Source organism: Canis lupus, chromosome 38 (assembly GCF_003254725.2).
Source record: "Canis lupus dingo isolate Sandy chromosome 38, ASM325472v2, whole genome shotgun sequence".
Taxonomy (NCBI): domain Eukaryota; kingdom Metazoa; phylum Chordata; class Mammalia; order Carnivora; family Canidae; genus Canis; species Canis lupus.
In genome coordinates, this window is record NC_064280.1 from 16,750,596 (window position 1) to 16,777,130 (window position 26,535).

General features: G+C 43.9%; 1 protein-coding gene and 1 long non-coding RNA gene across 4 annotated transcripts in view; one reads left to right on the forward strand and one right to left on the reverse strand.

The window, feature by feature from the left end:
- The first annotated feature begins 240 nt into the window (after nt 1-240).
- LOC112643107 (uncharacterized) lies at nt 241-9,384 on the forward strand. Of its 3 annotated transcripts, XR_007409173.1 has the most exons (5): nt 241-501; nt 1,316-1,389; nt 1,766-1,912; nt 8,407-8,501; nt 9,131-9,384. It is a non-coding gene; the product is annotated as an uncharacterized LOC112643107 (long non-coding RNA). The 3 variants fall into 3 exon arrangements; XR_007409174.1 differs by lacking the exon at nt 1,766-1,912; XR_003125630.3 differs by lacking the exons at nt 1,316-1,389; nt 1,766-1,912.
- DUSP10 (dual specificity phosphatase 10) overlaps nt 6,117-26,535 on the reverse strand; it is a 38,085-nt gene continuing 17,666 nt past the window's right edge. The window contains exons 3-4 of the mRNA XM_025420956.3: nt 11,120-11,491; nt 6,117-7,425 (exon numbers count right to left, since the gene is read on the reverse strand). Of these exons, the coding sequence (XP_025276741.1) occupies nt 7,160-7,425; nt 11,120-11,491 (638 nt within the window). The 3' untranslated portion in view covers nt 6,117-7,159. The remainder of the gene's footprint in view (nt 7,426-11,119; nt 11,492-26,535) is intronic.

Below are 26,535 nucleotides of genomic sequence, written 5' to 3' on the forward strand. Positions count from 1 at the left end.
AATTCTAGAAATGCCTCTGGTTGTTCATTGTGTCTAAAAGAAAAGATAGCCAGAGGTATGAATCCATATTGCTTCATGGGCAGTGGCTAAAAGTTCAGATGGATGATCAGGGACTTAGAAGAAACATGACTGGAACATTGGTGATAAAGTCTAGGGAAGAAGTAGATGGAATGGAACTGTCTTAGTGGGCACAGAATGTTCCATGTGAATACTCAATAAAGCTCAAACTCAGCACAGAAGGATCTTGATGGTGGTCAAGACGACACATTCTGTGGATCTCTGTCAGTCCCTTTCTTTAGTGACTGTCTTTGACCAATGGGATCATGAACAAAGTAGCCATGGTGGCAAAGATGGACAGTAAGTGTAGACTCAGCAATATGAATTCCTACTCATGGCTGATCTGGTGATAGCTACTGCCGAGTATCCAACCCACTGACAGCAGAGCTCCACACTGAGCCCCTGAAATAGCACCATTTCTAGAGAATCAGGCAGCCTCTGATGGTGAGTTAATTACATTGGACCACTTCTATCATGGAAGGGGAACTCTTATTCTCACCCCATAGAAACTTACTCTTCATATGGATTTGCCTTCCTGGCCTGCAGTCCTTTTGTCAAAATCAGTATCTGTGGACTTAGAGAATTCTTATGTCTTATTTACCATCATGGTATTTCATAATGCTTTGCTGCTGGCCAAGGAACTTATTTTGCAGCAAATGAAGTGTGGCAACAAGCTCATGCTCATGGAATTCACTAGTCATGCTGTGTTATCCCTCACTCTGAAGTGGGGGAATGGTCCTTTTGACAATTCACTTTCTGTGTTATATGAATAGACTCTTTTGGAATGGGGTAATGTTCCTGCAAGGTGCAGCAAATTCTCTAAATCATCAACCAATATACGTTGCTGTGCCTCCCTTATCCAGGATTATGGGTCCCAAAACCAAGGGCTGGAAATGGGAAAAGTGCCTCTTACCATTACCTCTCATGATCCACTTGCCACATTTATTTTACCTGCCTTGCAACTTTGGGTTCTGCTGGTTTAGAAGGCTTAGTTCCCAAGGGACAGGTGTTTCTGCTCTAAGATCCAGCAATAGCTCCATTAAACTGAAAGTTGGTACTGTGCTGATCGCCTTGGGCTCCTCATACTAAAGCACCAACAAACAGACATGGGTTACTGAACTGGCTGGGGTAATTGTGACCCTCAGAGGGAAACTGGATTACTAATAGACTATAGGAGTAAGAAGTGTATCTGGATGAAGGGCACATTTTCCACTCTCCTGTCCTGAAACAGAAGCAAATGGAAAATAATTCTATGCAGGTGGGACTGCCAAAAGCTCAGATCTTCAACGATGAAGATGTAGGTCACCCTAATAGGAAAGAAACCATGACCAGGTAACGTACTTACTGAGGACAATGGGTATATGGAATGGGTAGTGAAAGAAGGCAGTTATAAACATCAGCTGTGGGATGCCTGGGTGCCTCAGTCAGTAAACTCCTTTCAACTCAGGTCATGAGGCCACTGGGATTGAGCCCTGCATCAGGCTCCTTGCTCAGTGGGGAGCCTACTTCCCCCTCTCCCGACCTCTCCCTCTGCTTGTGCGCTCTCTCCCTTGCTCTCTGAGAAATAAGTACATAAAATCTTTTTAAAAAACCAGCTATGACCACATGATCAGTTGTAGAAAGGTGATAAGAGTTATAAGTATTTCTTCTATAAAAATATATTTGATTATATATTAGTTAATCCCCCCCCTTTTTTTTCCTCTTCTAGGTACCATTGAACATAAATTGTGGTAATGGTGATTACCATTTCTTTTAGTTTCATTGGGCCACCATAATAAAGTCCCACAAACTGGGTGGCTTAAAACAACAGGAATTTATCCTCTTACAGTGTCAAGGCTAGAAGTCCAAAGTCAAGGTATCAGCGGGTTTAGCTCCTTTGGGAAGCTCTGGGTAACAATCTGTTCCAAACCTCTCTCAGTTTCTGGTACAACCCAGCAAGCTTTGGTGTTCCTTGGTTTGGGATGACTCTCTCCAAGCTCGACCACCCTCATCTTGTGGCATTTTTTCCTTTTTGTGTGTCCAAATTTCCCTTTTTGTGAGGACAGCAGTAATTGGATTAGCCTAACCCAATACGACCTCTTTAAAACTTGACTCCATCTGCAAAGATCCTATTTCCAAATAAGATCACATTTACAAGGGGTCTGAGGTTGAATGGATAAAGAAGATGTGGTCTATGTATGCACTGGAATATCCCTCAGCCATTAGAAACGACAAATACCCACCATTTGCTTCGACGTGGATGGAACTGGAGGGTATTATGCTGAGTGAAATAAGTCAATCGGAGAAGGACAAACATTATATGGTCTCATTCATTTGGGGAATATAAAAAATAGTGAAAGGGAATAAAGGGGAAAGGAGAAAAATGAGTGGGAAATATCAGAAAGGGAGACAGAACATGAGATACTCCTAACTCTGGGAAATGAAATAGGGGTGGTGGAAGGGGAGGTGGGCAGGGGGTGGGGGTGACTGGGTGACGGGCACTGAGGGGGGCACTTGATGGGATGAGCACTGGGTGTTATTGTTGGAATATTGAACTCCAATAAAAAAATAAAAAATAAAAGGAATACCACAGAGACTAAAAAATAAAAAAATAAAAAATAAATAATAAATAAATAAGTAAATAAAATTTCCAAAGCGCATCTTCTTGGCAAACCTAATCCAATGTATAATGTCCTTATCTCAGTATTTAAATTATAGGATAGCAAAGACAGAGTGGATCTCAACCAGAGGATAAAAGAACTTCACCCAAAGATGGATAAAGTCACAACGCATGGGGCTATGTATCCTCTTTTAAAGACAGGGTCAGTGTGTTTTCAACCTAGAAGTGACAGTTGCATCTTATGAGACAAATCATCCCTTGCTGATGTCTTTGCCTGGTAGTTATGTATGGCTAACAGAAGTGTGGGTGGATGCCAAGTTGGCAAGGATGGAGTGCGGTGGTTTCATACAGTATCAACTTAGCTAAATGGCAAACTGCATTTCCCTTTGGTGTTTCACACTGGGTTAAGGTCAGCCTTAAGAGAAATTTATATGAGATTTGGCAGGTGGAAGTGAAACAGCCACCACGATGCTGTGAAGAGGGCACCAGGCAATATGGTAGCCAGCACGCAGTTTCATTGATCTGATGGCTCACCTTGGCTTACGGCAGTGGCTCTGATTCCTGCATTACTCCTCCTTCAGCGCCACAAGTCCTGCATCAAGTACAGCTTTGTTCTGGCAAAGGGCACTAGATCCTTCCCCAAAGTCACCTGTATCCCTGAGGTTGGTAAAAGGTAAATGTAGGTTCTAGATCTTCCTCCGAATTCCACGTCTTCTTTGCCTTCCTCCACTTCAATGGCCAGTGTTTCTCCCTGACTGTTGACTCCACTGACCTACAGGGATTTCAGCCCATTGTCAGACATGGAGGCTACATACTCCCGATGACTTCACTAGACCCACACTTGTCTAACCCCTAGAATAAACTCATTTTCTCTCCCTCAGTGCCTCTGCTTCTGATCAAACCTCAATACGTGTGTCTTCCACCAAACACTGGAGTGTTGTCGCAGAGATGGCAAAAGAAAGGCCTGGCGTGCACAGTCTGCCGCCTCTGGAGGGGCAGAAAGTCTTCTAAGACACGTTTAATTTGGCAGTTTTTTCTAAATGCTTTACTCTTGCCAATTCTTCTGGGAACCAGTGCTTAATACTCATTTTCTGCTCACATCCATCTATAATGACTGCCTCCAATTAGAGCTTGAAACCAAACGTCAACCCACATGTATTTCCTGAGATTGGGTATTATATGTTGGGGAACTAAAATATAAATATAATATGTTGTGGTTTATCCACAAAAAGCCCATTCACAAGCAGGGTGAAAGCCATATTGCTTATCTCTAGCCAATTTGGCTCGTTCCAGAAGATCTACTTAGAGCAATTTATCAGTGTTCTATCTTAGTCCACCTCTGAAGTGTGATTCAGGTCCTGGTTCTTTATTCTAATAGAGCTTTTCATTTTTGTTTTACTGTAACCTCCAATTTTCTCTTTCTCATACTTTATTACCTTTCCAGAAGGCCGTCTTTCCTCATTTACTGTCACCGTGTGATTGCTGGCTTGTGTATGTCTCTTCTTTCATATTTCCCCTGGTCCATTCCTCCACTGGTCAGCTTTCCTACCCCACCTCCCGCCTGCTTGTCCTGACCCAAAAGCAGCTAGCACAAGCTCTTCAATGAAATGCGAGCTCCATATCCTGGTTAACATGCACTGAGTAGAAAAGTATTAACTGTTGAAATAAATGTATAGAGAGGAGCTGGAACTGTTGTTCTGTTCAACTTAAGGTAACAGTGTTGGCTGTATCTGCTGAATCTATATATAACAGATTAACTCTATTGAATCATTACATTCATTCAGCACAAAACAACCCCTGCTGGATGCTGGGAATGATGCATGGTCAGTTAGACACTCTGCTTTCTCAGGTAGACAACATTCAATTATATCCCAGTTAGCCAAGGCACCTAGCAAGGCCCAGAAACCTGGGGAGTCTGGTTTTTAGAGCAATAGCTTGGTTAATCCATTTTATTTTCATGAAGTGGTTCACATTCCTCATGAAGAAATAGAGGCTAAGTGACTCAAAACAGATTAGCAAAAAAGACCAGAGTCTCTCTCAGAATTCTTGGTATGCGGGTTGGCAGGATTCCTGTCTGCCCCAGGACAGTGTTTCTCTCAAAATCATCAAGTTCAAAAAGCATAAATCATTTCCATGTAGCTAAAGAACAGAAACTGTCCTGATTCCTCTCCTTGCTTTGTTAAAAGAGAGAGAGAGAGAGAGAAAGAGAGAAGGAAAGATGAAAGGAAAGGAAAGGAAAGGAAAGGAAAGGAAAGGAAAGGAAAGGAAAGGAAAGGAAAGGAAAGGAAAGGAAAGGAAAAGTCTTACGCTCTATCAGAAATTTAACGTTTGGATCTAGAATAAATGAAAAGAAATGCCTAGTAAATCACCATGTATTTTAAATCACTAATTATATAACAACCTGAGTTCTTAAAATACTCTAGCACCAAGGAACTTGTTAGTCTGAAGAATAGAAAACACTGTAAGAGAAATTAACTTTTCACCTGATTAATTGTCATAAAAATAATTCAAACAGCTCTCAGTTAATTCCTGTGAAAATTCAGTCTTCATTTTTCTTTTTCACTTCCAGTAGAAAAGCTATTTAAAAACATAAATGTCAGAAATATTTTGTCATATATTTCTAAGCAATGTTCACAAAAATATGTCAAACGTAGTCATCTAGAACTGGACGTGCCCAAACTCATCAATTCTGTTACTCACCCCAGGCAAATTTCAGTTTGCTGTGACTCTTCCCTATGGCCAAGTCCCTCGAGAGATGTATTTTAATAAAATGTAGAAAACATTGAGATCATGTTCCTCCCCTATCCCCACGCCCTCTTTTCTGTGGATTGGGAACCCATGAAACACTAGCTATATATTAACCAAGTGTGATAGGAACTGGAGCTGAGTTCAATTTGCTGGCAAAAGAGTAGGAAATAGCAATGTGCTGCCTTGCACTCTCCGAGGTACACGTTCCCAAAGATGTCAAGTGAGCAAGTGGCAAGGGGAGTGGCAAGGGGGCAGGGGAGGGATCGTCAAGACCCATTTAAATGGCAGATGGTCACAAATAATTATTAGAGGGCTGCTGGAAAGTCCACGGAATTCTAACCAATCAGTCTGGCAGTGACCTGTTCCCCAGGGCCCAAAGGCTGGGCTAGAACCTCCCTCCTACCTCTAAGGTGACTTCACCTGAGGTTCTCCTGAGGCAGAAGGAATTCCATTTGCAGGAGAGGGTAGAGGGCTGTGAGAGCAGAGGGGATGATGATTGGGCAGATTGATAACCGGGGCAATTTGGTTTCCTTGCTAATTCTCTCTGCTTCACACTGGGAACAGAGAATATTTTCCCTTTCTCAAAATATGTATTTTCTCTTTCCCCCCATAAAAACATGTGTATATTATGTTACATATACAAGTTACCAGAGGTAAGAGATGCTTGTCCCTGGACTGAAGAAAAGAGGAGGAAAAAAGACACATCCCAAAATGAGTTTCATTTATATAATGAAAATAAATTTTTACACAATCAACAGAAACACGTCAAGTTGTTGTTGTTTTTGTTTTTTTGCGAAAAATATTTTTAAATAAATTTTTGTCTTTTTTTTTTTTTTTTTTTTTTTTTTACATTCTGATATACATATGTAACAAGGTTTATGGCACTGTAACCAGAATCAAAACCAAAAAAAAAAAAAAAAAAGGAAAAAAGGTGGGAAGGAAAGTAATTGATTTTTTATTGAATTCCTTTCAATCTCCAAGCTGGCAAATTTGCACTACTTGTCTATTATCCGGCTGCCAGCTCTAACTTGTTTGCACACTCAAAACACTGTATTATTGCACAAGAAGCCAGTGAAGGCATATGGTATAATGGTCAGTTCCTTGCTATTTCAAAAAAAAAAAAAATCTCTTAAACCCAAAGAGGGGGGAAAAATAATCCAGAGTATGAAACACACAAAATCAACAGTATCTTTTGTCTCTTTAAAGAATGCGAAGGGTTCTTAGACCACTTAAGCTGCCCTGATTTTCTCTTTGCACCAGTGAGCACAACAGGGCTTGGTTTGGTTGGGTTTTTGTTTCCTGTGTGGATGGCCCAGGCAGCTCTCGGGCCTTCGTGATTCAATGCCTTTTCTGTCTCTTACTTTTGGTTCTTTTTAATTTGTTTAAGTTGTAGTATCTTCGGTCTATGAACCTGCACAGACTATTTAATCATAAACTCTACAAATAGCTTAAAAGGAAAAGGGGGAAGAAACAAGTTTTGTTATATTTTTATTGTTGGCTTAAAAAAATTATTCTTTTAGCCTCCCTGCTTTATCAGTTCATGGGAAGTAAATCTCAATGGCATCAAAAGATAAATTCTTCTCACACTTGTTAAAAATAAAAAGTTTTTTTAAACAAGTTTTGTTTCCATTCACAAACTTTACCCCCATCTAAAAAAAAAAAGAAAAGAAAGAAAGAAAAAGAAAAGAAAGAATCCATCCTTCTTTCTCTTCATCTCTTAATGGAGACCAGTAATCCTTTCCATCCAGACTTTTGTCAGACGACCGTTTCCACGCCCATCAGCTTTGGTGTAAGGATTCGCGGTGTCACACCGTTGTTCAGGTCTTCCTCAAACTCCAGTAATTGCCCCATGAAGTTAAGGTTTGGGGAAATAATTGGTCGTTTGCCTTTGACAAATTTATAAGCATCAGTCATGGTCATCCGAGTGTGCTTCATCAAGTACGCGATGACGATGGTGGCAGAGCGGGACACCCCGGCCTGGCAATGAATGAGAAGCCCTTTCCCACACTGGTGAGCTTCCTCTGGGAAAAGGGAGAAAGCCAAGAGGTGCAGGAAAGAAGAAAGACATGGAAAAAGAGCGATTAGCTTTGACCCCGACTTGACAACACTATATTTTGTAGAGAGAAAAAAATAAATAAATTCAAATGGCTTTACAATGAAGTATAATTGACAAGTTAATTGTGTAGATCTATGCTGCAACCAACCTCCAGAACTGGCTAAAAGCAATATTAGCATGAATAAGAGTTTACATTTCTACCTTTAAAGAGAGGACGAGGTGAAGAAACCACAGTTAACAGTTAACAGGTGATGGCAACTAACTGCAGCCAGAGCTACAACACAGTTACGTTGCATGTTAAGCGAGCCACCGATGAAGTAGACCTTTTTGATTAAGGATGATAATTCCAAATCCTAAATTGTGCAGCTTATCAAAACTAGTGTTGTTAACAATGTCTGTCCCAGCTGGGATAGAGAAACAAACATTTCTTCCTTTCTATTATAGAATTTCTCTGTATCAGGAACTGGTATTAAATGGATAAGGATTTCAGTCTTACTAAACTCTCAGGTTAAAGAAACAGAACCCAACCAGAAAGTTGCTATGTTTGGCTTCTCACCAGAAAAGCCTACTGTTGCAAATGTAGCTACAGACGTGCAGTGCTCAGGCAGAAGGCATCACCTACATCTGAACTGTCCAACCCCCCCCACCTGCACCCCGTATCCATGAATGCTGTTCCAACATGGTGATGATGACAAAGAAGGAGGAATTCTAGTGATGGCCCAGAAATCAGAGCCATTGAAAGAAGCAACCCTGGATATACTTTTCAGATATATTAGAAGCTCAGGAGAGTAGCTTGTGGGCACTGCCTAAATGGATTCTTAATGACACTTCTAGACTCAAAGGCATCCTAAGAAAGCAGTCCTGAAAAAATGCCAATTAGACAAAGAATAGAGAAAGGGAGTAAGGAGGAGTGATCTAACTTAAACCTTTTTTTTTTTTTTTTTAGTTTATTTATTTATTTTAAGTAATCTCTACACCCAATGTGGGGCTTGAACTCATAGTCTCGAGATCAAGAGTTGCACGCTTTTCCAACTGAGCCAGGTAGGTGCCCCTAACTTAAACTACTTCTATTGGCTACCCAGCAGTGGACCAAGAAAAGAAGCATCATGCAAAATTCCATCTTAAAAATCTATGAATTAAGCTTACTTCTCATAGATAATAGTATTTGAAGGAAGTGTTTCCCTTTTGCAATTTGTTCTCTTCAGCACACACTATTTATTGACCTCCACACCAAGACTGGCAGGCATGGTGGCAGAAAGATGAGCTGCAAAGTGCTAGGTTTGACTATTGCTTCTACTACACGCTAGATGAGTAACTCCATGTGAGTCACCCAACTCCCCCGAGCTTCAACCCCCCTGTCTGCACAATGGGAGTAATACTCACTAACAAGGCTCAGGGAACATGGGAATAATATCATCCAATTCGGGAATAAATACATTGGCACATTTAGGCCCTAAACATACGCTCTGCTTAGTTTATATTAGACCCTCAGTGAACATCATTATGGTTCCAAAAGCTGCTGTCTCCCCTAAAGTCAGACTATACAATTTCAGTTTATCTAATAAGAAAACAACAAAAATCAAATTGCACCTATGCAGGCTGTGATGCCGAATTGTTCTTCAGGTTAACTGCTATTTGTTATTTGTTTGCTTTTCCTTTTAAAAAATCAGATAAGCCTGAATAACCTACAAGGAATGCAGGTGCCTTGCTTGAAATCCTGTTGGGACAAGCATGTCTGATGCTACTCATTAAATGGAAAACAATCTCTGAACTTCCCCCAGCTGGAATCAAGTCAGATAAAATTGCAGTTATAACATCATATATCAACCAGAAAGTTCCTCATCTACCTGGTGACAAATATTTCTTCTTCGGGGCCCAAGGTTTGATTCAAATATTATTAATAAAGAATCTAAAGTGTCTTTGAATCCACAAGCATTGCCATTCGGGAACTATCAGAGCATTGGAAATGTTAGCCCAACATGTTGTAGAGAGGCCTCAGAGTCAAGAGCCTTGGATTCTTTGGGTTTTGAGCTCCCTTCTTTGTTTTTTTTGTTTTGTTTTGTTTTGTTTTTTTGGTATATATGTATGTATGTATGTATGTATGTATTTATAAATTTATTTTTTACTGGTGTTCAATTTGCCAACATATAGAATAACACCTAGTGCTCATCCCATCAAGTGCCCCCCTCAGTGCCCGCCACCCAGTCACCCCCACCCCCCGCCCACCTCCCCTTCCACCACCCCTAATTCGTTTCCCAGAGTTAGGAGTCTCTCATGTTCTGTCTCCCTTTCTGATATTTCCCACTCATTTTTTCTCCTTTCTCCTTTATTCCCTTTCACTATTTTTTATATTCCCCAAATGAATGAGACCATATAATATTTGTCCTTCTCCGATTGACTTATTTCACTCTTGCTCCCTTCTTTGACACTAAAATTCTTACAATCTCGGAGGAGTCATTTTATTTTTCCGAGTTCAGAGACCACTCAGAATTTCCTTCCAGATTGAATAGTAATAGTCCATGATCCCGCACTGAAGGCACAATTAATTAGCAAGGAAAACAGCCAGGTGACATGACCAGAACTGCCAACTCTACAGCAAATCTATCAGACCCAAGGCGTTTTTCGGATAAAGGAACACCAAACATGAGTGCATTCTTCCTGGGACAGAGGCCAGTAACGACCTGCTACAATATTTAGGAAAAGTACTGGATCACCTTCTTGTGGTAACAAAGGTTGGAGTCACTTGAAAAAATTGTTGAGTGTCTGCTAAGTGCCAGGTGTTCCCTTAAATGATAACTTGAGCCTTAAAACAGTCCAAGGCTATATAGAAGCAGCAAAAGTTGGCATTAGGTTTAGGGCTCGGCTGGTGGCTCCTTCCTCCCGGAGATTAAAGTCTGCTGTTTTTAGGATTCCCCTCCCTGGGAACTGCTCAGGCTACACAACCTGACCTTTCCTACTTCAGCGAGTTTGGGGCAAGTCTTAGGAAATCTAGTACCACCTCGCTAATGCTCACACTCATGCCCTTCTGCTACCCAGTGTTGAAGACCGGACACAAAGCAGGTGGAAGCGAAAAACAACTCAGCCCTCCACTCCTGCCTCCTCTGTGCTGATGTGACAGGTCACGATGTTCACTAAGCACCATTTTACTGAAAAACCTTCTTTAGGGGCAGCCTTCCAGCAAATGCCACCTTGGCTTCAACCTCGTGTAAAGAAGCCATACCAACCGCAAATTAATTCAACCCAAGGAGGAGGAGGCGTGGGTGAGTTTGGAGGTGGTGTCTTCACTGCAGTTTACTTCTTGCAAGGCTCCGACACACATGGAATAGACCAGATAGCCCCAGCGCCAGCTCTGGCCTCCAGTGCCTTCCTCTCTATCACTTCTTTTGAAATTCCGAGACATAACACATCCACACTCATCCCTTCCCTCCTTCTCATGAGAGCTAGAGGGACATGGGTTTCAGCACCAAACCGAATCACTGTTCCTCTACACCCATCCCAGTGGCTCCCATGCATTCAGTGGGCTGTGACTCTGAAGAGCCTGGAAACACCCCAGGGCAGGCTTTCTGCAAGGCCAGCATAAACCCTGGCCTTGATCTCAAAGCAAAAGCTGGAGGGGAAAGGAAGGTGGAGGATGAGAGGCCCCCATGGGAGATAGTTACCGATGAACTCAAAAGCCTCCTCGAAGTACTGCCGCAGGTTCTGCTTGTTGCTGTCGGTGGCCGGCAGCCGTTTGTAGTTGAACAGGCCTTTCTCATAGTGGTAGAGGGGCAGGTGAGTGGTGACGTTGATGACGTAGCCTATGTTCAGCCGCTGCATCGTGTCCAGGTCCTGAGCATCCTGCTCGTTGCCAAGGAACAGGAAGGGCAAGATGGGCGTCAGCTCTGCATTCTCGATGTCAGGGGTGGTGGGGATGGACTGAGGTAGCATGCTCGAGGCTGCAGACGCACCGCCCCCCACCTCCCGGCACTCCTGGAGCTGGAGGGAGTTGTCACAGAGGTTTTCATGGTTCTGCTTAAAACTGCTAAGTCCACCTGGAGCAAACACAAAAGAGAGTGAGAATGACCATCCCTCGAACTTCAGAGCCAGCAGAAATTGCCACTGTCCCCATAGAAGTAAGTGTGCACTGTTGCAGATGCACATTTTTAAAAATAAGATCAGAACAAAAATGCAAGGCCACTTGGGGATCCAGGACAAGCTTCAGAGGCTCTCACTGCATGCAGTACATTGGAAATGTGCTCTTTCCGCAAACCGTGGCATGTTCCTTCCCCTGGAAAGAGTTCGTTTGCAGCATCAGGCAATTTCATCAACAGCAGATCTGATCTGCCTCCAAGAGCCATATGCTCAGTGGCCTACATAGAACCTTGTGCTTTGGGGGCCGGGGAAGGCATGGCCGGCCTCCTCAGGCACTACAGGCATGTGTCCTGCACTCTCCCATAAGCTTACCTCACCCAGAAAGACAAGTTTGCTCCCGGTACAGCAGGGCAGCTATGGACAGGGACCTTGGAAGACCCAGATTACCTTGGCTATAGTCCCAGTAACACAACTTCTTGGCTCTGTGACTTAGGCAAGTTAATTTCTCTGTCTGTGCTTTTGGTTCCCCATCTGTAAAATGAGGGTAATAGCATCTACCTCTTAGTGCAGTTGGGAGTCTGGCATGAATGAATGCAGGCAAAGTAAGCAAACCTCCCCATCAACAAGTGCAACATCACTTTTGGGAATATAGCTTAAGAAAGTGATCTGGTCAAAGATACCCAGCTAGATGCGTAAAGAGGTTTACTACAACATTACCTGTTTTATACAAAAGGCCAAGAACAAAAAACGACTTTTAAAAAAGTAAAAGTTATTGCATTCCTCCCATGGAATATTAAGTAGCCATTAAAAGTTGTGAGAGGGATGTGAAAACAAAGAAAATGTTTCTGTTTAATGTGAAATGAAACAAAGCCAACTCAAAAACATTCATCATACACAAGATCCAAAGCTCAAGGACCGTGCGAAAAAGAACACTTGCTTAAGTTGGGAAATTGATGAATCACATTTTATGGTTTCAATTTTTCCTTTAATATTTGCTAGATGCATGGATGCACTGCACACATGGATAAGTCTAAAGGATTATCACAAGGGTCAAATGACACAATGTACACGTAAGGGCTAGGAGATCTGAGTTGATACTATTCCTACCAAGTGGGCTCTAATTCTCATCAAACAACTACATACTCTTGCCTTTCTTTTGAAAGGAGAGGGAAGTTAGTGACCTCCCGTAAGCTGAAAGCCTCCAGAAGACCACATTCATGCCGTCTGAGAGACGCCTGATATCTGTCTTGATAGTTTTAGGAGATAAGGCCGGAAACACAAAGTGTGGACAGGATACGGTTGTGTTGAAATAAAGACAGGAAGTCTATCTGTCCACTAGATTCTGAACATTAGCACATGCTCTTCCCCATTTCAAGCCTCATCTTTGGCATCTACAGGCAGGAAGCTCCAGACTATAGCCTAGACCGAGTCTCAGGGCTGTGCTCACCCATGACACATCCAGCTAGGCATGAAGACCAGGTAGTTCATATTTTCATTAAGACCCAGAGATGACACAAAGATCATTCAAAGAGGGTAATATTATGGCCACTTCATCTGTGAGTGTCAAACCCTATTTTTGCTTCTTGAGAAGAAAAACAAGAGCTATAAATTCATTTTCAGGGATTTCTAGAATTACACTCTGCCTCTACATAGTATTAGCTCACTCTTCTATGAAATCATGATTGAAAAGTTTGTCTGGGCCCTAAGAGGTTATTTTTAAAGTAGACAAAAGAAATGGAAAACCAGAAAGACTTCAGTAGTGACTACTTTTTAAGAAAATTGAAATTACCCACTGTCCCCATTACAAACTCCACGAAAGAGACTTCAAAGCGTTACTTTAAAATCTGCTCAGCCTTGCCCCCATAAAATCCAAGTAAACAATTCACACCAACTCTGTGACGGGAGCCTCGTTTGCTTTTTTTTTTTTTTTTTTCCCTTAAAAAAAGGCAGTGGTTACACTTTTTCATATAAGATGAGAGGAAAGAACAACAAAATAAACTCAAAAGAAGTCTCAAAGGGGTTGGGGGGGGGACTTTTGTCCGTTCTTATTTAGGGTACTCAAGCTGTAATTTGTCTTAAAAGCAGCTAGTTTAAAAAAAAAAAAAAGTGCATGCCAAAAAAACCCACACACAGAAAAAAGCAGCATACAGCTTTTTAAAATTCTGTCTCTACACCTCCTTTCCCAATGACATCAGCTGGAGGCTCCCCACCTGCCCAGTTGCCATAGCAGTTACACAAAGACATACAATGACATCAGTTGGCATGATATCAGCTCTTTGAGTACAAACAATACAAGAAGAACTACTTTGTTTAAGGCCCTTGGTGCAACTGTGTTCTGGGGAGCCAATGATGTAATGCTAACAGGTGGCATGGGCCTTCCATTTGCCTAATGGGGGAAAAAAGCCCTTGGGGGAGGGGAGGAAGGAATCTGAGACAGACAGACACAGAATGCTCCGGGTCCCAGGGGGTGCTCACGTGCAGAAGTACATGTATATTGCGTGTTTAAGCCACGCGGGAACTCTGCTCATAGAATATTCAGAGACAGGGAGGAGAGAAAAGGAAATATTGTGACTCGAATGCATGAGCTTGCACCAGGCAATTCTCCTTGAGGGGCAGGAAGAAATAGGGGCCAGTTCACTTGTCGGTCCGCTGACCAGCGTGGGCATCAGTTCTCAGTAAGGGTCGCACCATCCACAACCAGCAGGTACACAAGGCTCCCGGGATGGTGCTTCCAGCAAAATCAACCTGGCAAGTCTCACCATGGTGGCTTTCTTTTTTTTTTTTCCTAATAGAGATGTCTGCAGGGAGGATGGATTCCTTCTCCTGGGGGATTGGAACTGGAAGCTGGGGAAGGCCAGGAGGGAACCCTAAGGCTAATGTGGTTGTCTCTTCCAACCACCTGCGCCCCACCTTCCCCCACCATATGCCAAACTGCCTGGTCACTTGACAAGGGGCTTTGATTACGTCTTGTTCCTTATTATTGTATAAGAACATTCTCATGGGATAACTAACAAGTGAGGTGGAGACAGGGTAGCTGGTGGTTAAGAGCATACATGTTAGAGGCAGACAGGTCCAGGCTGCAATGTTCCTTCTGCCCCATAAGAGCTGTTGAGTCCTGGTGCAAATCACCATCTCTCATTGAGCCTCAGTTTACTGATCTGCAAAGTGGGCATAATGTCACCCACCCTTCGAGTTGCGGTGTGGGCAGCCTATGTGAACACACTGATGTAGAACTAGGCATTTGATAAATAAAGTCTTCTTTCCCTGCTCTCCTCACCATCCTTGTCCTTGTCTCCCTTTAGTTGGTCCCCACTGCGGTCCGTGAGAACCCGAAGTGCTATGCAGTGGTTCTCAGGCCACACGGCTTGGGTCTGAGTCCCAGCACGGGCGACACTAGCTGCTAGACCCTGAGCAAATCTCCTACCTCCTGGTTCCTCAGTTTCCCCAGATATAAAACAGGGAGAATAGTCATCCCTACCTCACACGACTGTTTTGAGGATCAGACCGGTTAGTAAAAATAAAGTATTTTGAAACATCTATCCATAGTGAGCACTTTTTGGTTTGCATTACTTCGGGAAACTGCCATTTTATTTTTATTTATTTTTTATTTTTTTGGAAACTGTCATTTGAAAGATCTTTAAAAAAAAATTCCTTTGCTTAATAAAGCCTCTAAATGATCAGTAAGCTAATGTTCTAGAGTTTTTACTTTTAAAATTTAAAAAGAAGTAGGGACAATGTATCTGAGCAGTTTTAACATCTAAAAAATATACTTTTATCATAAAGAAAACAATAGCACCCTCTCCTTCCTAAGCAAATAGATCTGATTTCATTTGTTTTGCCTTGGCTTTCCCAATAAAAACTGCATATTTTTTGAATTCCTGTGTGGGGTGGGTTTTTTTTTTTTTTTTTTTTTTTTTGGTTTTTTTTGTTTTGTTGTTTTCCAGAGGAGGAGTGTGTTTTAAATAAAACTGGTCTTGGCCCATCCCTTCCCCCCACACCCCCGTCCCCACCAGGCAGGGCGATCTTCTTACGCACACGATTGCTTGCAGTTACTGTGCAAATATTTTCAAGGCATGAGCCACATCGCCGGGGGCAAACATTTCAAACCTTATCTGAAACCTAGGTTCTCTGCCAACGGGAGCATGGTCAGCACTTTGATTCTGAACAGGGACAACACAGAATATTCCACCCCTAAAGAAAAATCTGTAGACACACAAGTCCCAGGTTCTTCCAACAGCAAGGCCGCGGTCCCACTGAAGCAACGGAGGCTAGTCTTAGCGGGAAAGCTCTTTGTAGATTGGTTTCAGCTCCTGGTGCTGTTTTGGCTATTGCAGTCCTAGGAACAGAAGAGCCTTCTGTAATGCGACCGGGAGCAGTGCTCTGGGCGGCAAATTAAGGAACCGCATCCAAATGCAAAATCTATGAGCAAGAGATTTCCATATTCTGAAGATGGACAGCACTTTCACACACACATGCTTTTTGGTTTCATGCTAAGCTGGAAAGTGAACTTTCCAGAATGTTCTCCTTACAGAAATGTAAGGAGAACTCTCACTGAAGGTCAGCAAATGGAATTACCCAAAAACCCAAAGAGAGGTGGGAGGGGGGATAAAAAGGAGCTCTTCTACAAGTTTGCTGAGAGCATACTGATCACCCCCTTTTTTGGTCTACTTTTTCTTAGTGGGTGACTAGTCTTTTATTTTTTTTTTAATTTTTAAAAAAGATGTATTTATTTATTTTAGAGAGACAGAGTGCGAGCAAGGGGAAGGGCAGAGAGAGAGAATCTCCAGCAGACTCTGTGCTGAGCACGGGGCTGTACGTGGGACTCGATCTTACCACTCTGAGATAGATTGTGACCTGAGCTGAAATCAAGAGTTGAACACTCAACCGACTGAGCCTGGGTGAATAGTCTTTTTTTTTTTTTTTTTAAGATTTTATTTATTTATTCATGAGAGACACAGAGAGAGTGAGAGAGACGCAGAGACACAGGCAGAGGGAGAAGCAGGCCCCACGCAGGAAGCCCAACATGGGACTGGATCCCAGGTCCCCGGGATCAGGCCCCGGGCCGAAGGCAGGTGCTAAACCACTGAGCCACCCAGGCTGCCCCTGAATAGTCTTATATGAAGTAAAATGGTACTTTGATGATAGTGGTTAAGAACACAGACTCTGGAGCCAGACGATTGGGGTTTAAAATCCAGGCTGCCATCGCTACCTAGCTGTGTTACCTTGGGCGAATTATTTAGTATCTCTCTGCCCTTTTGTCTCTACATCCAAAATATATAGTTCACCCTGGTATCTACCTCATAGGTCTCTTCACATGGATAAAGTGCTACATGAGTTATATATCATTACTACAACTGGGAGAGAGATTAATGTAAAATGGGTCCTCACAGGGCCATTTGGTGGGTCCTCCATGGAGACCGCAGTACATCAAAGCAGACTCTCAAGATTGTACATACTCAAGGATCCTTGTGGAAGAAACAAAGCCTGGGTAAACTGGAGTGGATGTTAGGCTTCTTGCACTGAAACTCTCAAAGACAGGGTCATGGTGACTTCATACTCAAGGCAGAAAATCACCCACCTTAATAGGAGAAATATTAGAAATATTTGGGATACCAGCTAGATCCACCCAGGAAACTGTTACTGTTTGTTTTACATGGAATTGTCTTTTTAGTCCACAGACTGTATATTATAGTAGGAATGATTTCAAGTTCAATGACACCAGGTGGTGTCCCCTAAACCGCCTTATGATCCTGTCCCTGGGGCAACATGGGGCGGCTATAGAAAAGCGCGAGGATGAGTCAAGTGAGAGCCCTATGTAAGTAGGTATACAAAGAAACAAAGGGATTAAGAAACACTTTTGTTATCCAGGGAAGAGACAGAGCTGGGACGCTGGGTCCAGAAGTTTGGTCGGTGGGACCATGAGTCAGTGAGGAGTCTCCCTGTGATCTCTACAATCACGACATTTCATCACTTACATGTGAAATGTCCAATGTGTGAAAAGACATAAACAAAGAGGTATCATTAAGCTTAACATTCTTAACAACATCAGGATCTTGAATCCAGCTGAGGACATATTGATGATTTGGACAAATATTGTTAAATGTTCCAGGAAGATATATTTACGTTGCCTCATGACCTGTTTTGTTTTGTTTTGTTTTTTTCCTGGTCTGGTGTCTTTGATAGGAGATATAAGTTTTCTACAGATATATTTTAAAAGCCAACTCTAGAAGGCGGTCTATGATATATAAGGCAGCAGGGGGAAAGCTTTGCCTTGATTCAGAATACTGGCTCTGCCCCATGCCAGCTGTGTGGCTTTGTGAAAGTTACTGGGTGTTTCTGGACTCGTTTTCCTTAAGTTTAAAACAGGAATAACTACTAGCTTGTAATGATTTGGTGAAACTGCTAGTAAAACATCCATCCTGGTCTTTAAGAAGGTATTCAAACCCTGTAGCTATCTGGATAAGGATTGTCAGTGGGGCCGCAAAGATAAGGAGCACCCAGGTGGTCAGGTGCAGGAGGATGACTGTGCTCTAGTGCAAAGGAGTGGGTTGAGCTAGAGGTGGGACCTTGAAGGAAGGTACAGTTGGTTTAGAGACACGGGGAAAAGAACATCTGTCAGAGCCAGTCCTGAGCAAGGGAAAGGGTGCCAAAGCACAGACCACAGGGCACACTGCCTGCAGCTCTGCCCTCGTAAAGGTCATATGCTGTGCTGTTGGGTCTCAGCTCAGACTTCACTAACACAGGTGAAGATGGCACACAGAACAGGGTCTGGTGGTTGGTGGTCTCCACTGGAAACTGCATTATATCTAGTTATTCATGTTCTAAGTTTTCGATAGAATGGAGAGCGAAAATAAATAGGGTTATCCAAATGGGCTAAAGGCATTCCTGGCAAATTTTCTGGAGATACATATATACATACACATATATAGAGATTTCTAGAAATTTTAGAAACAGAGATCTTGAAAAATTGTGTTGCATGGATGTATAACTTTTCTCTATTTATAATTCCTCAATTAGTTGAGATGTTCAAAATTTTGCTCAGGGTCACTGTATAAAATCTTAGTTTAAGCATTTGTAATATGTACACATGCAGTCTCACTTCACAACTAAAACTGCACTTTGAATATTTACTTTTTTTTCATTTTTTTCTTCCTATGCATACCTAAATGAATAGCTTTCATAGATTTTCAGTTCTTGGAGAACAGGGATAGTCTTATTTAAATCCCTCCGTACATAAGGTTTCACCAAATGTCACAGGAGGGCAGGCGGTTTGTTGATATGTTTGACACCAAACACTGTAGGGAAGAGATATTGAGATAAATGATCAATTCCTTTTTGGAAATAACTTACGAACATTAAAAGATAAAAAAGGAGCTTCCTGGTGTCAACTTTACCTACTGACAAATTGTAGGTAGAAATTATTTCAAGAATGCCCCTCACAAAACCATCTTCCTATAACAGACTGAAGGTCACTCTTGTTCTTATATTCGATATTATTTAACCTAACCACGTGGTATTTAGTTATGTTTTGAAGAAAATTCCTGAAAAGTTTCTACTAGAATTTACTCAAAATTTGAGTGAACAATATAGTCCTTTCATTGGATTTTCTGCTGGACAGAAATCATAATTTAGATCACTGATGCTTACCCCAAATAAACATTGCTGGTATAGTCACTGTAACACAAGTAACTTACGTATTTGTGTGTCCTTCAGATTCTGTGCCATCGCTCCCACAATTTGGTAGATTATAAAATCTAGCATTCTGGAAATAAGCTAACATTTGACTATAATGTATACCAAGAACTTGCTCCTTCCCAGTCTTTGTATAATTTGCAACGAGCTCTCAGCTTAATTTCTGTCTCTATAGACTTCTACGGCTATTTGCAATCATTCACTTGTTTGGGGGCTCTTCCTTCCTATGTTTTAAAATGCATTGCTTCCTTCTTTGATATATAAGATCTTTGCGATGTCCTCAGTGGAAGAGAATTTTGTATAAATGCCTGCCTAAATAGTTATCTCAAAAACGAGAACCGAGTCGGAAGGATCCAAGGACTGAGGAACCGTGTTTTTAAAAAGTTGAAAATGAAGCTCTGATCACACACCTTCCAGGAAACGCTGCTCCTGGCACGGTTCTGTCCAAATTGCAAAGATTCTCCCTCTGTCCCCACCAGAGGACAGTTCAGAAGTTGTCGCCACACTTCTGTCCCCAGTTGTCCCCATCTCTGTCTCCACACTTCCCAGCTCAGAAGTTGCCTTAGGGGTTGTCGGGGGGGGGGGGCGGGGGGGAGGCATCCAAATGCCCTCACTGCAGGATGGGTCAGAACAGGGCCAGGGATTAGGTTACCTTCTTACTGGCTGCTTCCAGAGCTCCAGGGTGCTAAAAAAGCACCTTCTCCCACCACGGGAGGTGCACTTCTAATGTCCCCTTCCTGCCACCCCCACTTTAAGGCTTTCACAGGCAACCAGGGTTTAGGATACCTCAAAGTCTAATTTGTGCATATTTGAATAACAGGAGCGGATTGTTTGGGAGGCTACTTCACAAGGACATAAATACAGCCTGTTTCCTTAAATCTGTGACCTCATGTATTTACATTAGAACAGAAAGGGCTGCCAGAAGCAACAGCTGATGACAGTCATGTAATTTTCCACAAAGACAACAATTAAACAGCTTCATGTTCTCTTAATGAGCAGATGACTTTCATGTGAGTGGGATTCAAACTGTAAGATGTCAGAGTTCCCACAGCCCCGGAACCCCCCTCAGGTTTTTGCAGGAGTCACTGGGACTAGGAAGGGCCACCTTCGGCCCCTCTTCTGCACCGCCAGCACCTGTTGGCTCCCTCTGCATCCCCCCTACCCCGCCTCCTCCGCCCCCACCCCTTCCCTCTCTCAGAAACCCAACAGGAGAATAAGGGAGGAAGACCAGAAGGAGGGAAGAGTCTACCTGGAACATCTGTGATGCCTGGCCTGCCAAGGAATCCGCAGATTATTTTTGAAACCTATGCTCAAAGAATCCAGGGTAGGTCCGGCCCCTTCTCCCCGCACCTAGTGAGAACCCCACCTTGACACCCACTCTCCCCATCTTGTCAGAATGGTTTGAGAAGAACCACCTGGAAGGCAGGGGTGGGTGTCACCGTCTGCTGGGAGTCAGCCTTTCAGCCTGGCCCAGACTGGACAGAGCGGCCCACCAGCCCTGGTGGGTCCAGTCGCCCCCTGCAGCCTCCCACTCCGTCCGAAGGGCCCCCCTGCGGAATCTCATTTTCACAGGGAGTCCACCTGCCTCTAGAACGAACTTCACTCCCACTAACAAACATGCCAATGAACCAGAGGGAAAGGAATTGTTTTCTTTCCACGACAGGGCTTTGGGAGTCCATCAGGTGAGTGGCTTTCCACGAATAAGTGTGCCTGTCAAAACACAGGCTCGATGTGTGGGGCCTAAGGTGTGGCCCAAGGACAGCCGAGTTCCAGCCCTATGTTCCTAGTGGAGACTTGCAAGGTCAGATTTCCTTCTGGTTCCTCTAACCCTCCACATCTAAACCGTCCCCAAGTCTCAGCACAGACCCACCAGCTCCCAGGGAGAAAGACACACCAGATGGAAACACTCAGCTCAAGTCTCTGGGTTTCCTTAGCAGACAAGCCAGAGATATTAGCACATTTCCATTTTATAATCTCTTTTATCTAAGAGCAAGCCCTGTAGAACATTTTGGGATTTGAGTGACATGCGGTGGATGCCCCTTCCCTCTCTCCACCTCTCACCCTCCCCACAGGTCAGGGTCCAAGGGAGGAGATGGATGATAAACATATAAACACACAAAGAAAAAGGTAATGATTAATTATGATAAGGGCCATGAGGTGGCCTCCAGTTTCTGGGTGCTGTGAGAGGGAACTAATTAGATGGGGTTCCAGGAGGGCCTCTCTGGGGATGAGAAGGGAAGGGCTAGCTTGGGGAACGGGTAAAGGGCAGAGAGGCCACACCATTGGCAAGGGCAGGACACTCCCTAGCCCAGTGGTGACTCCAGGGAGCCCAATGGTTGGAGCCTAATGAGCAGGCAAGGGGAGGGAGTGACCAGCGGAAGTCAAAGAACTCTGCAGAGGGCCTCTTAGGGACATTATGCAGTGAGGATTTTATTCTAAGTTCAGCAGGAAGCTCTTGATTGTTCAGAAGTCCATAATACGGGATTATTATGTGTTTGAAAAGAAAAAGGCATCAAGAGAGAAAGGGGGGAAAAAATGAACTTACCAGATGGTGCAATTTACCTATACTCCAAAACCTGGGCAAAAATCACACCGTTTCTTTCCCAAAATACATCTTTTGTACCTGCTATGGACTGAACCGTGTCCCCCACCCCACGCCCCCAAATTCACATGTTGAAGTCAGACCCCCCAGGGCTCCCTCCACACCCAGTGTGGTGGTATTTGGAGATAGGGCCTTTGAGAGGTAATTAGTTTTAGATGAGGTCATGGGGGTGGAGTTCTCATGATGAGACTAGTGCCCTTGTAAAAAGAGACAGAGAGCTTGGTGACTTTCCATCCACGATGATGGGGGGGCGGGGGGGGGGGACACAGCGAGAAGGTGGCTGTCTGCGAGCCAGGAAGAGGGCTCTCACCACAACCTGACCATCCTGGCCCCTAGATTTCAGACTTCCAGCCTCCAGAACTGTGAGAGAGTAAAGCATTTAAATGCACCTGCCTATGATATTTTGCAGACTAATATGGTTCCACTTTTAACCACCAATATAGCTTACTTTTTAAAAATATAAATTATAATTCCTACTTTCGAAGAGCCACACCCAAGCCTGTGAATTATTTGGGAACCTGGCCCCCGGGAGCCAAACCAAGTTTTATCACATCTTAAAATGAAACCTGAGACATTCTAAGGTCAAGATGAGGATGCTGCCTACAGGACCAGCATGGCCATCAGAATCAAGTCCATGGAACCACCCAGAACCTTAGTTCCATGAGCCAGCCACAAGCAGAGACACCCCACTCCCTTCCCAAAGACACGAACGTCATTGGTTACACACTCCTTGTGGATCAGCATTGACCCAGGGCCTCCCTGCAGCACCTTTCTGGGCTGAAGAACATTTTTGATGGACAATTTCTGCATATTTGGGAGGCTACTCTCTCCCATGTTAGGGCTACACCTTCTCTGTTCGCTAAAAAGCTCAATACCGGTTAATCCATCAAGGCGGATTAAGGGAGGGGAAAAAAAAATCCATGAGATCATACTGGAAGGCTGCAGAGGGAAGAATGTTAACAGGAGGAGAGTGCTATAAAACACAAAGCCATATTTTTCCCAAGAGTTCAACCAGATACTCTCCATTATTGTTTAATTCTCTGAAGAGAGGGAAAACATTCTTTGCTTTTCAGTGCAGAAGTTTAAATAATGAAGCATTGCTAAACAAACAAACAGAGGAAAGCCCAGTGAAGCTATTCATTAAACAACCCCACTGTACAAAAGGAGCCCTGCTGCTAACAGTCCAGCTCCCCTGAGGACCGACATTTGTCTTAGACCCCAAATTAAACACATCACAACTTCACAGCAAAAGTATGTTTTCCAATGGGATTTAAGGAGAGTCCAATTAAATAAATCTCTAGAAATATCAAGAGCAAGCCTCAAGGGAAAGCATATTTCTACTGTGAAACATTCTCATTGGAAATTACATTCACCAAAGGTCATCTAGAAACATCCATGACAAGAGGAGGGGAGGAGAAGCAGGAAGCAAGGCAAAGTTACACAAGTGAAGTCCGAGTGGCCTCACTACCATCGGGGAGGACAGCACCTCGCCGACAGTCCCGTGCACATCTTAGCTTGCTTTGAATGAGAGCCCCACGTCCAAGCAAACAGCTTTTCTGGCAACGTGTTTTCATATGATCTGGAGGTCAAAGGCTGTAGCTTAGGGAATTCAGGAAGTGGCAGGGGGAAAGATCAAGTGTCAACATCAAAATTTGAGTTGTTTTACAGAACCAATGTTTCAGTTCACGAAAGGCATAGCAACAAGTTCCGCAAGTCACAGAGCTGAATTCTATATTTGGCAAGAATAACTAAGCAAGCCCGAGCATTTAACAATCAACTGCCAGAAAGAGCAGGCGTGAGCTCCACTTGCAACCGATTCCACCCAGCCCACCGTGCCCCACACTCAGACCACGGAGGAAGGGCTGAGCTCGGAAAGGTGGGCCGGAAGCCAGGGGAGGCCTGGGAGTACCCAGAGATACACGAAGTGGCCTCAGGTCAAAGCTAGCACATCCCCACTTAGTGGGCCACCTTCTGAAATTAAGGGGGAAAGAACCAAGAGACCAGTGCATCCCTGGGGAGGGGGGCTGGGATGATAGACTGCGGACCCGGACTTGTGGCTCATGGGAGGGCCAGCCAAGGAGTGGTCAGTTCAACCTGGGACATGTGCCGTGGGGTGCTGGCCTGGGATGCACCCCACATCTGGCACCATCGGACGTCCCGGCCACATTGAATGCCATGCCAATGCCCCACATCGCTCAGGGTGACAAATGTCCAAACAGCCAGCCCTTGAAGCACAGCCCTTCTTTCCACATTGAAGGGATCCTGGGTTCTAGTCCGGAGACCTCTGTTGCCACTTCTATGAAATCAGGAGTTTGGATCATCTGTGCTCCAAATGCTAGCACTCTCTAACTTCAACACAGCTTGGATAAACCAGCTATGGAGGGATGGTGGCAAGAAGGAGAGAGAAGCTGTCTCAGAGCTGCGAGGCCTGGGTGGTCTGCCCCCCTCATCGGGGGCCTGAGGGCCTGCTGCTCTCTCTTCTTGGAACCCTCTTCCCCTCAATCCTCACTCATGTAGGTGGTTCAGGCCTTCAATCAGGTGTGATCTCCTCGGGAGGCTCTTCCCAATGTCCAATTTACAGGGAACTTCTCAGGCCGCTCTTTTGTTACAGCATCAAGTTTCAAGGTTTTGTTGTCTTCAGGGCACTTATCACAACCTGAAATTACTGGTTATTCCCTCACTTGAGTACTGTTATTATAAAGGTGGCGAGCCCACTCCCACCCAAGAATGTCGACACGTTGTTTGTCTTCGAGGAAACCGAGCCTGACCATCCACTGTGCTGGGCCCGAGCTGCCTCCACGACTTTCCAGCAGTAGGATCGTGGCCAGGCTGCTTACCCCTCTTGTACCCTGGTCTCCTCATTTGTAAAATGCGACTAATAATAGTGCCAACAGGCAACAATAGGGTTATTGCAAGAATTTAATGAGCTGCTGCTGGTAGTTTTTAAGGGAAATTATAAAGGTATTTACTGTTTGGCGCCCTGGAGCAATACCTGATTTGTGGAGGTGCTCGTGAAATATTTCTAGATTACATAGCCTTTGAAATGAATGACATGGGAAAAGGCCAGTTAGTTGACAAGCACCTATAATGTGTGGTTCAGCATAATTTGGGGGATTTGAGAGATTAAAAAAAAATTATGTGTGTGTGTGTGTATTCTGAAAATTAACAAGACAAAGAAGGAAAAATGAAGAAACTTTAAAGGAAACTTAACAAAAAAATTGGCAGAAATCTTTTAAAAACCTACTGAGAGGACCCCTGGGTGGCTCAGTCGGTTAAGCGTCTGCCTTCAGCTCAGGTCATGGTCTCAGGGTCCTGGGATTGAGCTCCGCTCAGCAGAGGAGTCTGCTTCTTCCTCCCCTTCCTCTGGCCCTCCACTTGTTTTCTCTCCTCCCCATGCCTCCCGCTTGGACATGCTATATGAGTGATGAGCAGTAGAGATGGAAAGCAGCCATGAAGGAGAAAAGGCAGCTCAGGAGGGCATGCCTCACCTGAAGGATATCCAGGACCATGGAAGGGGTCCCCAGTTCAGTTCCACACACATTTACCAAGCACTGAATATGGGCCGGGGGCTCCGTACCCAGCATACAAATCTCAACAGGCTCTGACCTGGCCCTCTCTGAACTAACTGCCCTCCCACTTGCGCATGGTGAGAAGGAGCAGATAGACAATTCAGGTAGAGGGTCTTCACCACCCTGAGGGCTGTTTCTTCTGCCTCAGGTTGAAGGGACACAATGCTGGATCTAAAAATCAGGAATTCTGGGTTCCTCTGACCCCTCTCATTAACCATGTGCATCTGGTTAAGTGACTTAATCTTATGGTCATTCTAAAGCATGATCACATCATCAGAGGTTTTTCCTCAAACACAGGAGTTTCCTCTTCTCTAAAAAAGAGCTGTCACAACCCTTGCTCTCTCACAGGAGTAACATTATGGAAGGTAGACAAGGGGCCTCACAACCTCTAGTCCTCTAGAAGGTGAGAGGCTGAGGGGCAATGAGTGAGAATAGAATGTCTAATTTTTTGGACCTCTTTAGTTGTTTCTGAGGATCCAATTGCCCTTTTAGAAACTGGGACTGATGGACACCCCACAATCACTGAGGGTGGTGGGGAGAGCTGCCTAAGAGGTAACGTGAACAGCTCTGAAGATCAAGCCCGGCATAGTGGCAGTATGAGAAGTGCTCCGGGCTGGTCCAAGTTAAATAGAAATCGAGTCATCTTGGGTATTTCAAAAGACTCTTTTAGAACTCTAGCACCCTTTTTGTCCCATTCCCAGCTTTCACTGGTAAAGGAATCTTCCCTTGCAATCACTACAGAGTTTAAGTTTGTCTTTTCTTAGAAATGTGCCTTCGAGGGCAGCCCCAAGATGCCCTTGCAAGACTCCACTTTCTAGGAGCTGGTGACCTAAGAGGCCTTGCAGGACAACGGCCAGGCCTGAGTATGAGCAGAAGGGTAATGGTTCGTAGGACCACAAGCAAGAGACAGTGTCTATTTTAAGCAGGGAAGGAGAAACCAAACAAAAATAAATGGATAAAACACATGGGATCATGGTTTAAAAATCCAAACAAAAGCCTCCAAAGAAAAGACAATTGATTTGAATACATTGTTTATGAGATGTAATGGAACACATACTACAAAAGTATGGTTCTAGACAATGAACACTGTTAAAAAAGAAGAAACGAAGAAACCCACAAAACACCCCTTACTCATAGCATC